Source organism: Canis lupus, chromosome 3, assembly GCF_011100685.1.
Source record: "Canis lupus familiaris isolate Mischka breed German Shepherd chromosome 3, alternate assembly UU_Cfam_GSD_1.0, whole genome shotgun sequence".
NCBI lineage: Eukaryota > Metazoa > Chordata > Mammalia > Carnivora > Canidae > Canis > Canis lupus.
In genome coordinates, this window is record NC_049224.1 from 85,800,486 (window position 1) to 85,812,657 (window position 12,172).

A 12,172-nucleotide genomic window follows, 5' to 3' on the forward strand; every position below is an offset into this window, starting at 1 on the left:
CCCTTTGTTTCCCAGAGTCAGGTGTCTCCCTCTCTAATTTTCCCCACTCAGCTTCCCTCCTTTCCCCTATAATCCCTTCCATTATTTCTTATATTCCCCATATGAGTGAGACCATCTGACGACTGTCCTTCTCCGACTGACTTACTTCACTCAGCATAATCCCCTCCAGTTCCATCCACATCGAAGCAAATGGGGGGTATTTGTCCTTTCTGATGCCTGAGGAATATTCCACGGTATACACAGACCACAGCTTCTCTATCCATCATCTGTGGATGGACACCGAGGCTCCTCCCACGGTGTGGCTATTGTGGACATGGCTGCTGTGAACATTGGGGTGCAGGTGCCCTTTCACCTCACTGCATCTGTATCTTTGGGGTAAATCCCCAGGAGTGCAATTGCTGGGTCGTAGGGCAGCTCTATTTTCAACTTGTTGAGGAGCCTCCACACCGTTTCCCAGAGTGGCTGCACCAGCTTGTGTTCCCACCAACAGTGCAGGAGGCTCCCCTTTCTCTGCATCCTCGCCAACACGTGTTGTTTCTTTCTTGTTAATTTTAGCCATTCCTACTGGTGTGAGGTGGGATCTCATTGTGGTTTTGATTTGTATTTCCCTGATGGCAAGTGATAGGGAGCATTTTTCCACGTGCTCCTAGGGAGCAAGCACTTAACTAACACCGGCTTCCTTCTCCCACTTTCCCAAACAAAGAGATCAGGGCTCAGGCATGTTTTGTTGGATCACTTTGGGGACAGAGCCCAGAGCCTGTCACTGCCTATTCCTCCCTTAGGTTGGCCTTGGTAGGAAGGGACAACACTGTCCTCCACTTGCCCTCCTGACAGTCTGCACCTGGTCACATCCCTGCTTTCATCAAGTCATTCATTTGTTCATTCATTCATTCATTCATTCACGACTTCTTGAGCACTTACTCAGAGCTGGCACAGTCGAGGTGCTAGGGCCATAGCCATTCACAGGCCAAATGAAAACCTCCACCCTCAACGGGTTTGTATTATAATGGGAGCGAAAGACAATAAACAAGACAAAGAATTATGATACAGATAACGCATCAGATAGCAACACCCTAAGAAAGGGAAGGAAGGTAGGGATGGGAGTTTTGAAGAGCCGGCCGTGGGAAGGTTGACATTTTAGATTGTGTCTGGTAAGGCCTCGTGAGGAAGGTTGTTTGAAGACCAATGGGACGGGAGGGCTTGATCCATGTGGACAGCGTGGGGAGGAAGCATTCCAGACAGAGGCAACAGCAAGTGTAAAGGTCCAGCGGCGAGAGGATGTCTTCCCGGTTTGGGTCTTCCGGGGGCCCGTCTTGGCCTGAACAAAATGCTCCAGAGGAAAAACTGTGGGAGACAAGGTCAGGGGGGCAAGAAGGACTGAACACGGGGGTGCCTTGCAGGTCCCGGGAAGGACTTGGGTTTTTAATCCGAGTGCTCCGCAGAACTGCATAGGGCTTTGCGCCGAGGTCAGCAGGGCTGCCCAGGACGAGGCAGGGGCCTGGCGTGGGATGCAGGGCTGGGAGTAGCCTGTGTTGGGGTAAGGGGACAGAGGTCGAGGCAGAGCACCTAGCTGAGGAGCTGTTGCAGGAATCCACGCAGCGCTGCTGGCCTGGGCCCTACACAGGCTGCAGCCGTGGTGGGTAGGAAGCGGGCAGCGAGGTCGCCGTGGGAGCAGCCAGGGCCAGGGCCAGGCCTTGTTAGTCTCTGGGAACTCCTCAGCCCCCGTCGTTCTCCACCTTCTGGGCGGTGGGCATCCCATGGGAAGCCCCCCAGGTCCCCTTCATAGCCAAGCCTGAGAAACAAGTTACAACAGGGGGGCAGTTAAGCCCTCGAGCTCCAACAACGTCAGGCTGGTTTTTTATAAAACCGGTGACCTTGGCCACGTTAGTTACTTTCTAGCTGGTGACCTTGGCCGTGGGAGTTACTTTCCACGAGCGCCTTTCACCTGTGGAATGGAAGTAGCATGAATTCCCACTTCATCCCACAGCGGGTTTACCATCGGGTCGGACCCGTGAGAATTCGATGGGGCTCACGTCTGTAACGCTTCGCCCAGAGCTGGGCACAGTGACTCCTCCGCGAGTGTCAGCTGTCACCCAGGGGTGACAAAGGAGCAGCCCTCCTCCCCGCTCGCAGACCCTAAATCTCTCACATCAGTTAGACTTGTCCCTGACTTCCATCAGCACAGGAGGGGAGGGGCCGGTCTGGGGTCTGGGCTGCTCCGGGGGCGCCAGGAAGAGGTGGCCACAGACGCAGCGCGGGGAGGGGGCTGGCTGGAGCTCAGGCCCGTGTGAAGGGGAGCCCTAAGCACACACGTGCCGGGCGGATGACAAATGGACAGGCAGGGGCTCGGCCCTGCGGCCGCTCGCCGTGAGCTGGACCAAGGTAAACACCGGCCTGTCCTCCCTTCACGGGCCACATGTGGCTCATTTGTCATCTTGTCTGATCTTGGAGTGATCCCGGAGTCTGCAAGGGCCGGGCAGGGTGTTCTCCACCCTTGCCTGGCCCGACCGGGTCTCTGAGGGGCGGGAGGGGCCCCCATGGCTTCCTCGACATCCTGGGGAGCCGGGTGCAGAAGGGCCGGTCCAGCCGGGTCCCCGCTTCCAGGGGGGCGCAGGAAGCCACGGTCAGGTTCACCCCGAGGGTTTGCACGTGGTGTCTTCTCCTTCTTCGCCTCTCCATCTCTGCTCAGCAGTCCTGTTTTTGGTTTATTTTGTTTGCCTTTTGATTTCTCTGTGCCAGGTTTGTTCCAGCCTATAACCTCTCTTCCTGCATTAAAACAGACACACACACACACACACACACACACACACACACACACACACGATGATCTCTGCTGCTCCGCACAGTTCCATAGACTAAAAGTGTTCAGCTGGACAGAGGTATTCCAGACCATCTCCAAGAAAGGAATTATTTCTCGCAAGGCCCCTGAGCTGCGGCAGACAGGCAGGCCTGGAGGACGTCCCGGGCCGCAGGGACCTCCATGGGAGGCCGCTCAGGAAGGGGACCAGGAATATGTACTCTCAATTACTGTTGGCAGGGTGGGAGTCAGTGCAGCTTCCCAAGAGCCATTTGGTAGTTGAAATCCAGAAGCCTTAAAGGCGTGCACAACGTTTACCCCCAGCGATGCCTGTTGAAGAACACCGCCAGCTGGTTTTCAAAAAAGACTCCCCTACAAGGAAACAAGTTACTTACAATAATGCAAAGCTAGAAATAACTGCAGTGTCCAACAATAGGGGATTTGTTAAAAATAGACCACAGCCATGCAATGGACTACTGTACAGGACTTAAAAATCAAGTTGTAAAAAAAAAAAATCAAGTTGTAGAAGGTGCAGGAACAGGGGAAAATGTTTACAACATAATGGTCACATGGGAAAGAAAGGCTGTATAACGCTCATGCATCCTATAAGCCCAAATTTATTTATTTGTTTTCAAAGATTTTATTGCTTTATTTGAGAGAGAGAGAAAGCACGAGCAGGGGTGGGGGGCATGGTTGGGAGGGGTAGAGGGAGAAGCAGACTCACCGCTGAGTGGGGAGCCTGAGGTAGGGCTCAATCCCAGGACCCTGGGGTCATGACCTGAGCTGCAGGTGAATGCTGAACCGACTGAGCCCCCTGGGTGCCCCCCAAATTTATTTTTAAGAAGTACATTTGAGTATGTATGTTGATAGATTAATGATTAAGGAAATATATCAAGACGTTAAATGCTTTTTCAGCTTTGCAGTACAAGTAATTTTGATTTTTCTCTTTGTGCTTTTTGGTATGTTGGTGGCTCAGCGTAGACCGGAGCCAGACTACCCTGATTTAGATCCCGGGCTCAACCGCATACGAGCTCTGTGGCCTTGTATAAGTGTTGCTTACCTACTCTGTGCCTCAGTTTTACTGTTTATAAACTGGGGATGGTGATGATGATGATGATAATACTGGTCTTACCAGGTTGTTGTCAGGATTAAATGAGTACATACGTGTAAAGTGCTTAGTATAATGCCTGGTCATAGGACATGCTGTGAATGCTACCTATTATTTTTAAAATTTGCTTTTTGGTGAACATCGAAAGCTTTTATACTCAGGGAAAAAAAAAGGAATAATTAGCTGTAAACAAAAGAAAGGAACCAAGTTCTTGCAAGAAGGACTAAAATCGTGAAAGAGAGCAGTAAACATCACTCTAAAAACCACCCGCTGTCTGCTCCCAAAGTTAATACTAAGGTCAGGAGGAGGATCATTATCCTTGTAATTTGCAGACCAAATTCACTTTGGTCCACATTGCCTAGAAAATCAGGGAAAAGAAGTACCTTTAAAAAAAAAAAAAAGAAAGAAAGAAAGAAAAGAAGTAACTTTTAATCCAATAGCCTAGATGGAGGGTCCATACTCTTTGTGATGTGAGTGGTCCTATTACTTGCTGGCTGGAGGAGGAGGTCGGGGGAAGGCCTGGGGGTCCGGGTGCCGTGTGGGAGAAGATGGTGGGAGGTGTTGGGACAGGAGAGCTCCCCCTCTCCAGCAGAGTTCTGGGTGGGGGGCGTCCTGAGCCGGGGCATCCTCCGGGTCACGGATCATCCTACAGGTATTTACACAGCGCCTGCTATGGGGCTAGGTCTCTCCGTTACCAAGACAACTGTTTCAGTGATCCAGGAAGGACAGCTGCTCATTGTTGACCACTTCCTGCTTTGGGGGAGGGGGGGTCGGTTCTCAAAACACCAAGCATGAATTTTGTCACTTAGTCTTTACCAACCCTGGAAGGGCAGTGCTAATAGCATCCTCATTGTAGAGACGAGGAGCCTGGGTGCAGAGAGTTGACTGGCACCGGGTCAGAAAGCTTATAAGGAACAGGCTGCATGTCAACGTCTGGGCCACCTGGTCTAGAGTCACAAGGTTGAATGCCCCCCCCCACCCGCCTCCGGTCGGCTTCCTTGGCTCTGGAACCCAGAAGAGGCCAAACGTCTTGAAGAGCCCCGCTCTGCATCTTTTTCCCCTCCTGTCTCTGAGCCCTGACTCCTTACTTTTTACCCTCCTGTGTTCCCATGCCCCAAAGAGAACCCCATTTGTTTCATTCCACTGTCTCGAGGTGGGAAATACTCTTTTTGACTAGAAGGAAGACCATTCCTGTGGGTCTGTGCGCTTCCTGAATGGTACTCCTGCCTCTAAAGATACCGGAGGCCAGGAGACCAGCCCTGACTTATTCCTATGCAGATACATTTTTGTGTTTTGTTGTGTTTTGTTTTTAAAGATTTTATTTATTTATTCATGAAAGACACACAGAGAGAGAGGCAGAGACCCAGGCAGAGGGAGAAGCAGGCTCCATGCAGGGAGCCTGATGTGGGACTTGATCCCGGGTCTCCAGGATCACACCCTGGACCGAAGGCGGCCACACTTTTGTTTTTAAAAATGTTTTGATTGTGGGAAAATATGCATAACATAAAAGTTAACCGTCTTCACCACTTTGCAAGGGCGTTAAGTGCACTCACGATGTTGTGCAAACACTCTCTGGAACCCTTTTCATCTCAAAAAACTAGATTTCTGTATCCATTAAACACTAACTCCCCGATCTCTCCTCTCCCCCAGCCCTTGGCCGCCTTCTGGGTCTATGAATCTGACTTCTTTAGGGACCTCATATAAGTGGAGTCATATATTATTTTTTTTGTGACCATCTTTATTTCACCTAGGATAACGTCCTCAATGTTCATCCATATCATCATGGGCCATATGTCAGGATTTCCTTCCTTTCAAAGGCTGAATGGTGTCCCATCGTGTGTATAAACCACATTTTGGTCATCTATTCACCCATCCCAGGCCCCTGGGATCATACCCTGAGCCGAAGGCAGATGCGCAACCACCGGGCCACCCAGCGGTCCCCGGAGGACCATTCTTACCTAATCCCCTCTCGTTTCTCTTGGGGCACAGGTCAGTCCATCGTGGGCTGTAAGGCCATCCTCATCGACGACCAGGTTTTCGTGGTGGTGGCCCAGCTCTTCGGCGGCTCCCACATCTACAAGTACGACGAGAGCTGGACCAAGTTTGTCAAGTTCCAGGACATCGAAGTCTCCCGCATTTCCAAGCCCAACGACATCGAGCTCTTTCAGATCGAGGACGAGACGTTCTTCATCATCGCTGACAGCTCCAAAGCCGGCCTGTCCACCGTGTATAAATGGAACAGCAAAGGCTTCTACTCCTACCAGTCTCTGCACGAGTGGTTCAGGGACACGGACGCGGAGTTCGTGGACATAGACGGGAAGTCGCACCTGATTCTGTCCAGCCGCTCCCAGGTCCCCATCATCCTCCAGTGGAATAAAAGCTCCAAGAAGTTCGTCCCCCACAGTGACATCCCCAACATGGAAGATGTCCTGGCTGTGAAGAGCTTTAGGATGCAGAATGCCCTCTACCTTTCCCTCACCCGCTTCATCGGGGACTCCCGGGTCATGAGGTGGAACAGTAAGCAGTTTGTGGAGATCCAGGCTCTTCCATCCCGGGGGGCCATGACCCTGCAGCCCTTTTCTTTTAAAGATAATCACTACCTGGCCCTGGGGAGTGACTATACGTTCTCCCAGATCTACCAGTGGGATAAAGAGAAGCAGCTATTCAAAAAATTCAAGGAGATTTACGTGCAGGCCCCTCGCTGCTTCACGGCGGTCTCCACTGACAGGAGAGATTTCTTTTTTGCATCCAGTTTCAAAGGGAAAACAAAGATTTTCGAGCACATAGTCGTTGACTTAAGTTTGTGAAGGGGGTGATGGGGGCCTTTAAAGATGTGTAGCCCTGGCTTAGAAGCAAATGGAAAGCCAAGTTCAGAGCTCTCAAATTAAGGACGCATTTGGGGAAATAGAAGTTTTCAAAATGTTAGAACTCACGTCTTAATCAGGGATTGCACTTACTGGCTAACTGCATGACATGTCCAGTCTCCACCCGGAAAGGCATCTTCAAGCCTGTTCTCTCTGAGGAGAGAGTACCACAGTAACTCTTACCATCTAGGAAAGTAATGTGCTTTTTTTTTTTTTTCCTTTTTCTTTCTTTCTTTTTTCAAATGAGGAAGGAGGAAATCAGATAAGATGGAACAGCTCTTAGGATGAAATCAAAAACAAAAACAAAAAAAGACCCAACGCGCTAGGGGCCCTCCTCATTCCATCTTAGCCATCTTTTTTGGTAAGAACTCTTCAAGGCAAAGTCAGCGGAAAAGATTTGCTGATGATTCCTTTAAAAATCTGATAACACTCAGCAATGCTATTTTGAGCCATTTCAGTTCCCCGAACCCCCCTTAATAGCAGAACGTTGGCCATCTCATTGGCTCCCGGGGATGCTCGTCGGGGGCGGCATCAACGAAATAATGTTGGACGTGGCTCCCTCTGCCACAAAGAAAATACTCTGCTGACACGTGTCCAGGCCCAGCCCAGGCTGCAGGCCCATGAGTGAGACAAAGGTGTTCTCCCCTTGTCCCTGGGGTTCAAAGCCGACCCTGTGGCGGCCCGAGCAATACTGCTTGTTAGATGCTCTCCATGACTCAGCTGCTTCTCTGAACCCGTTCTTTGAGTTTGTGGGTAACCAGCAGACAGGCCAAAGACTGAATGGTGCTTTTTTATCCCGTCCTTTAAAGCAGTAGGACAGGTATTTCCATCGGATGGGCATTTGGTAGAATTGTTGAGGGAAGGTTTTGTGAATCAAAGAGGACTTTACACAAGTCTCGATGCACTTTGAAACCTAGAGGTGGCCCTTTGATTTGTGCATGCCTGTGCCCTCGGGGCAGCGTCATATTTCGAGTCATTGAATACCAGACTCCCCACCTGCCCACCTGCCTTCCATTGTGCTCACACAACGGTCCTGCTTTGTTGATGTGCTGTTGCTGCTGCTCCCAGCATGGCCCTTCTGGAGGGGCTCTGGCACCAAATTGCAGAACCTGAGGTGGTCATGACACCAGCGCCCCTGTCTTTCCCGGTAGTTTCCCCAAGGAAAGCCCCCAGGGGCTCACACGCTGACGTGGGGCTCATCCTGAATAGGCTAGCGGGGGGCGGGGGATCATCAGAGCCCAGCTTTGGAGCTAGGGACGCTGGATCCCACAGACCAGGTCTGCGCTCAGGGGGCCTGAGGGCCTATTTCAAAATGGGCTTCTGTGGTGTGGATTGTCGGGAAGCCCCGGGGGCTCTGGTTTTGTGGTGGAAGCTCCCCAGTGGATGCTGTGCCTGACTAGCTGGTTCTCTTCAGAGAACATGAAGTGGGTTTTAGGAGAGCCACCCGACAACGTCTCTCGGAGCCCCCAAAGCAGCACGATCGTGTTGCAGTGCAGTGTTATTCTTTAGCAATCGTTTGCCAAGTCATGAGCAGGGAGATGTTTTGCCACAAATATGAGCGTGGTGTTGTTTCTGGTTTCCGCAGTGCCTATCAAGGCCATAAATAGCATCGAGGTTGCCAGAGCACTCCTGGGTACGATCTGGGCCGCAGGCTGAGGGCTTCCAGCCGAGGACACCGGGGATTTTAATGAACTATAAGTGGCCCACACATAGTAGCAACGCTGCTTGACACTTTCCTACTGAGCACCAACCACACAGGAGAAAAGTGGTTTGTTTTCATTTTCTTAAGCCCAAAAATCACTCTTCTGCATTCTTTTGCCTTCCTGGTTGATTTGAATTGACTACAAATGCCCAGTATCCCCACATCGGAGGCTGAAAGTGGGACAGCCCTGCTATTCCTCTGGCTGTTAAGATGGGCAACAATTCTTTCTGGCACATGGAACCCCTCAGACAAGCCTGGGCGGAAAAACAGGCCCTTGGCAAACAATGTAGGGGACATTTAGACAGTGCTAGCACTTGTGCCAGGTCGAAATGATGTTCCCGATTCCAGCCTCCTGTGGAGAAGGCAACGGGGGCATCTTTTCACAGGGCTGCCTCTACGGAACAGGGCACCAGCTCCCCGGCCTCACCTCTGAGGGTGAAGTTCCTGGAGAAACCATCTGCATTCACCATGCTGGTAACCATTGCCTAGAATCTGGAAAACCAGGGAACATGGGGTGCCGGGCGGGGTGGGTAGGGGTGCTTGCTGAGTCCAGGTGAGACATTGGCAGGTGGAAGGCACATCTAAGGAATTGAGGGTGAGGTGAGGGCAAGAGGGTGGGTAGTCCCTGCAGCTGCAGTCAGGTTCTCTTTTTCTTTTTAAGAAACTAGACCAAATCAGTCTGCAGCCTACCAGCCTCTCCGCGCTGAGGGAGGAGATATTTGTTCTGGCCGACTTGCTAAAAGGGTGTAGATGTTCTTGGCGCAAGGTGGTGGAAGCTTTGCTTCATTAATCTCACTGCTCCATCCCAAGAATCCCTCAAGTTTTAAACAATTTCTGCCAGAAGTTTTTTTTTTCTTCCAGTAATAATGTAAGACAAAGTAAAACCCCAACAACATCAGAAAGCCAAAGCAGAGGGACACGTGAGACCATCCCCTGTGGAGATAGTCCCCGGAAGGGCTGCTCTCGTCCATTCCTTCCCATCACCCATTGGTTTCCTTCTTGTCAGCCTGCTGCTTCTTCACAATCTCTGTGGCTAGGATGGGTCCCTCTGTGTCGCCAAGTGGCCACGCCACACAGCCTTAAAGTGTGGGATCAGGAACCGATCTTCACCGAGACTAAAAGCAAGCCTTAGGTGTGAATGGCACAGGTGTTCTCGGGCAACGGGTAATAAGACCACCCTGCATTTCAGCAAAGCCTTATGTTTTCTCAGTGTGCATTTGTGTCCATCTCATTTGTTCATAAACAGTTCTTTAGTCTATTGGGAGGCAGGCATTCTGATTTCAGAGAGAATGAAACTGCTGCTAAAATCTAACTCAGTCGCCTGCTCAAGATTATCCAGTAGTGAGTGGCAAAGGCAGACCTTGTCCCCTTCCACCACCACCACCACCCACCCCCCCACACAAGCAGGCTTCGTATTTTCTTTGTGACACTCTGACATGCCTTCCAAATAAAGACTTTTTATCATGATTCAGAATATAGCAGCACCTTGAGATAAAGTAAAAATATACAACAAAATATGCGTAGCCAGAAGGAAAATAGTGCTGAATAGACACCATCTCATCTACTGGTCCCTTTAGCAATTAAACACTATGGGACTACTATTACACACAAGGCCACACTCTTGAAAGTCTTCCAGAAGTTTCAGATAATTTTCCGTTCCAAAGAGTGTTTCTAGCTGGCACGGTTTGCTTCTCCGCAGCCGCCTCCCCCCAACAGCGATGGGGTGCGGATATTGGGGTCCAGACACATCTGGTTCTTGTCACAACGTCCACAAGATAAACAAGAAGAGTTCTATGGGGGAGGAGCAACTAAAAACTCGAATGCACGAGCGATGATGAATTGCTCCAGGTCATAATCAGCCTTTGGGGAGCACGCTGGAAATGCCAGTGTTGCATTTTTCTTCCCCATGGAGTGAGAGGCTGTGTATTTTTAGGAAAGAAATCAGCGTGGGATGCAGGAGGTTTGGCTGCCAGGAACACTCACGATGGAAATTTCTCTGACCGTGGGTTTAATGAAAGAGAGATGAAGGTCTGCAGGAGGGGAGTCTATTTGCATGCCACCTAAAGAAAATCTCCTTAGCCCAGGCTTCCGGATTCTTCTGCAGAGGTATCAGCCCCTCCGCTTGCAGTTTTGGAAGAGAGTTCTTTAATTAGGCAGTGGCCAAAGATTGTATTGAGCAGAGCTCTGGAGTGGAATGCAATAATCTAGTTGTTGACACAGTGAGGAAGGTGGGCCAGACGTAGGACAGTGTAAAGGGAATGGACAGAAAAGCAGGGCAGATGGCTGTGGAGGAAACTCTTTGGGGAAAGTAGAAATAAACTAGAAGAAAGGTCATCGTGGTTTCCTTTGCCTCAGCCAGGCAAGTAAAGGATGGACGACTAGGCAAATTAACAATTATTAACAAAGAGAGCCAATTGTAATGCTAATTGACGTAATTGTGTTGTAAAGCTACTGAGATCTAAACCTAGCCAGGTACTCTTATCCTTAGGTTATTTCATTGTATCAGAATCTACTTTTTTTTCTGGTAGGAAACTATGCATTCCCTATCCATCCCTTTGACTATCAGGAATGTATAAGAACTGTGATAAAATAAGCCAATATGCCATTTGGTACCATTTTTATGTATCTTAGATGCATAACTTAGGTAAAATAAGAATAGTTTATATGTATATGAAAGTAAATTTTGCAGTATGCAAGCTACAATGGATGCATTTTAAGGCTGAATATATATTTAGCTCTTTTTGGTAAATACAGTTAACAAACAACATGCCTCTTAATTCGATATATCTTGTAAGTCTATGAATAAAAAGTAGCTCATGCCTAATATGGCTTTGATCTCTGGTCTGCTTGAATATGGATATGCCTGCTTGAGTCACAGAGTTGAGGGCACTGGGCTATTGTGGAAGGGCGGAGTCTGCCCATTTATCCTTGTGGCTTACTACCCATTTAAATGGGAAATGGGCACTGCAGGAGACTTTTTTTTTTTTTTGAGACTTTTGCTTCTACTTGCAAACTAAAAAGTCACTAAAAAGTCCCTGAGGGACTTCCCTGATCTGCAGAGTCATAATCTTGACAGGCTGACAAAGAACTCTGGGGATCTTTGGGCATCCTCTGATTCTGTATGGTGAGAAGATGAGGTTACAAGATTCCATTGACTGGGTTAAACCACGAACAAATTGAGGGCAAGACTTTTGTTCTCCACATGTCTGGGCTCTCACCTGGTACACAGCAGGTGTGCAGTGAAAGTTTGCTTCCTGTCTCTATCTCTTTAGACCCATTTGGTTTCCTTGGACAAATGAAGGGTCAAAACCTCGAGTCACATATGACAGTGTACTTACTGTGTGTCAGTATTACTTTGAGATGCCTTGGACCTTTTTAAAAAGTACAAGAACAGAGGGGCACCTGGGTGGCTCCATCAGTTAAGTGTCTGCCTCAGGCTCAGGTTGTGATACCAGGATTCTGGGATCGAGTCCGTATTGGTCTCCCTGCTCAGTAGGGAGTCTACTTCTCCCTCCCTCTGCACCTCCTCCCCCTATTTGTGCTTTCTCTCTCTCAAATAAATAAAATATTTTTTAAAGTTCAAAAGCGGAGTTCTTGCCCTCAGGAGATTTAAAGCTTGTTAAAAGGAAAAGTCGTAATTTTAGGAAGCTATAGTTACAACTCTAGGTCCAGTGTTTCTGCATTACAAAGCAGTGTGTGGC

The 12,172-nt window shown here is 49.4% G+C and overlaps 1 protein-coding gene across 1 annotated transcript in view; it reads left to right on the top strand.

The window, feature by feature from the left end:
• Positions 1 to 11,306, top strand: part of LGI2 (leucine rich repeat LGI family member 2) — a 32,522-nt gene extending 21,216 nt beyond the window's left edge. Inside the window, exon 8 of the mRNA XM_038533560.1 lies at positions 5,895 to 11,306. Coding sequence (XP_038389488.1) covers positions 5,895 to 6,712 — 818 coding nt within the window. The 3' untranslated portion in view covers positions 6,713 to 11,306. The remainder of the gene's footprint in view (positions 1 to 5,894) is intronic.
• Positions 11,307 to 12,172: the final 866 nt, after the last annotated feature.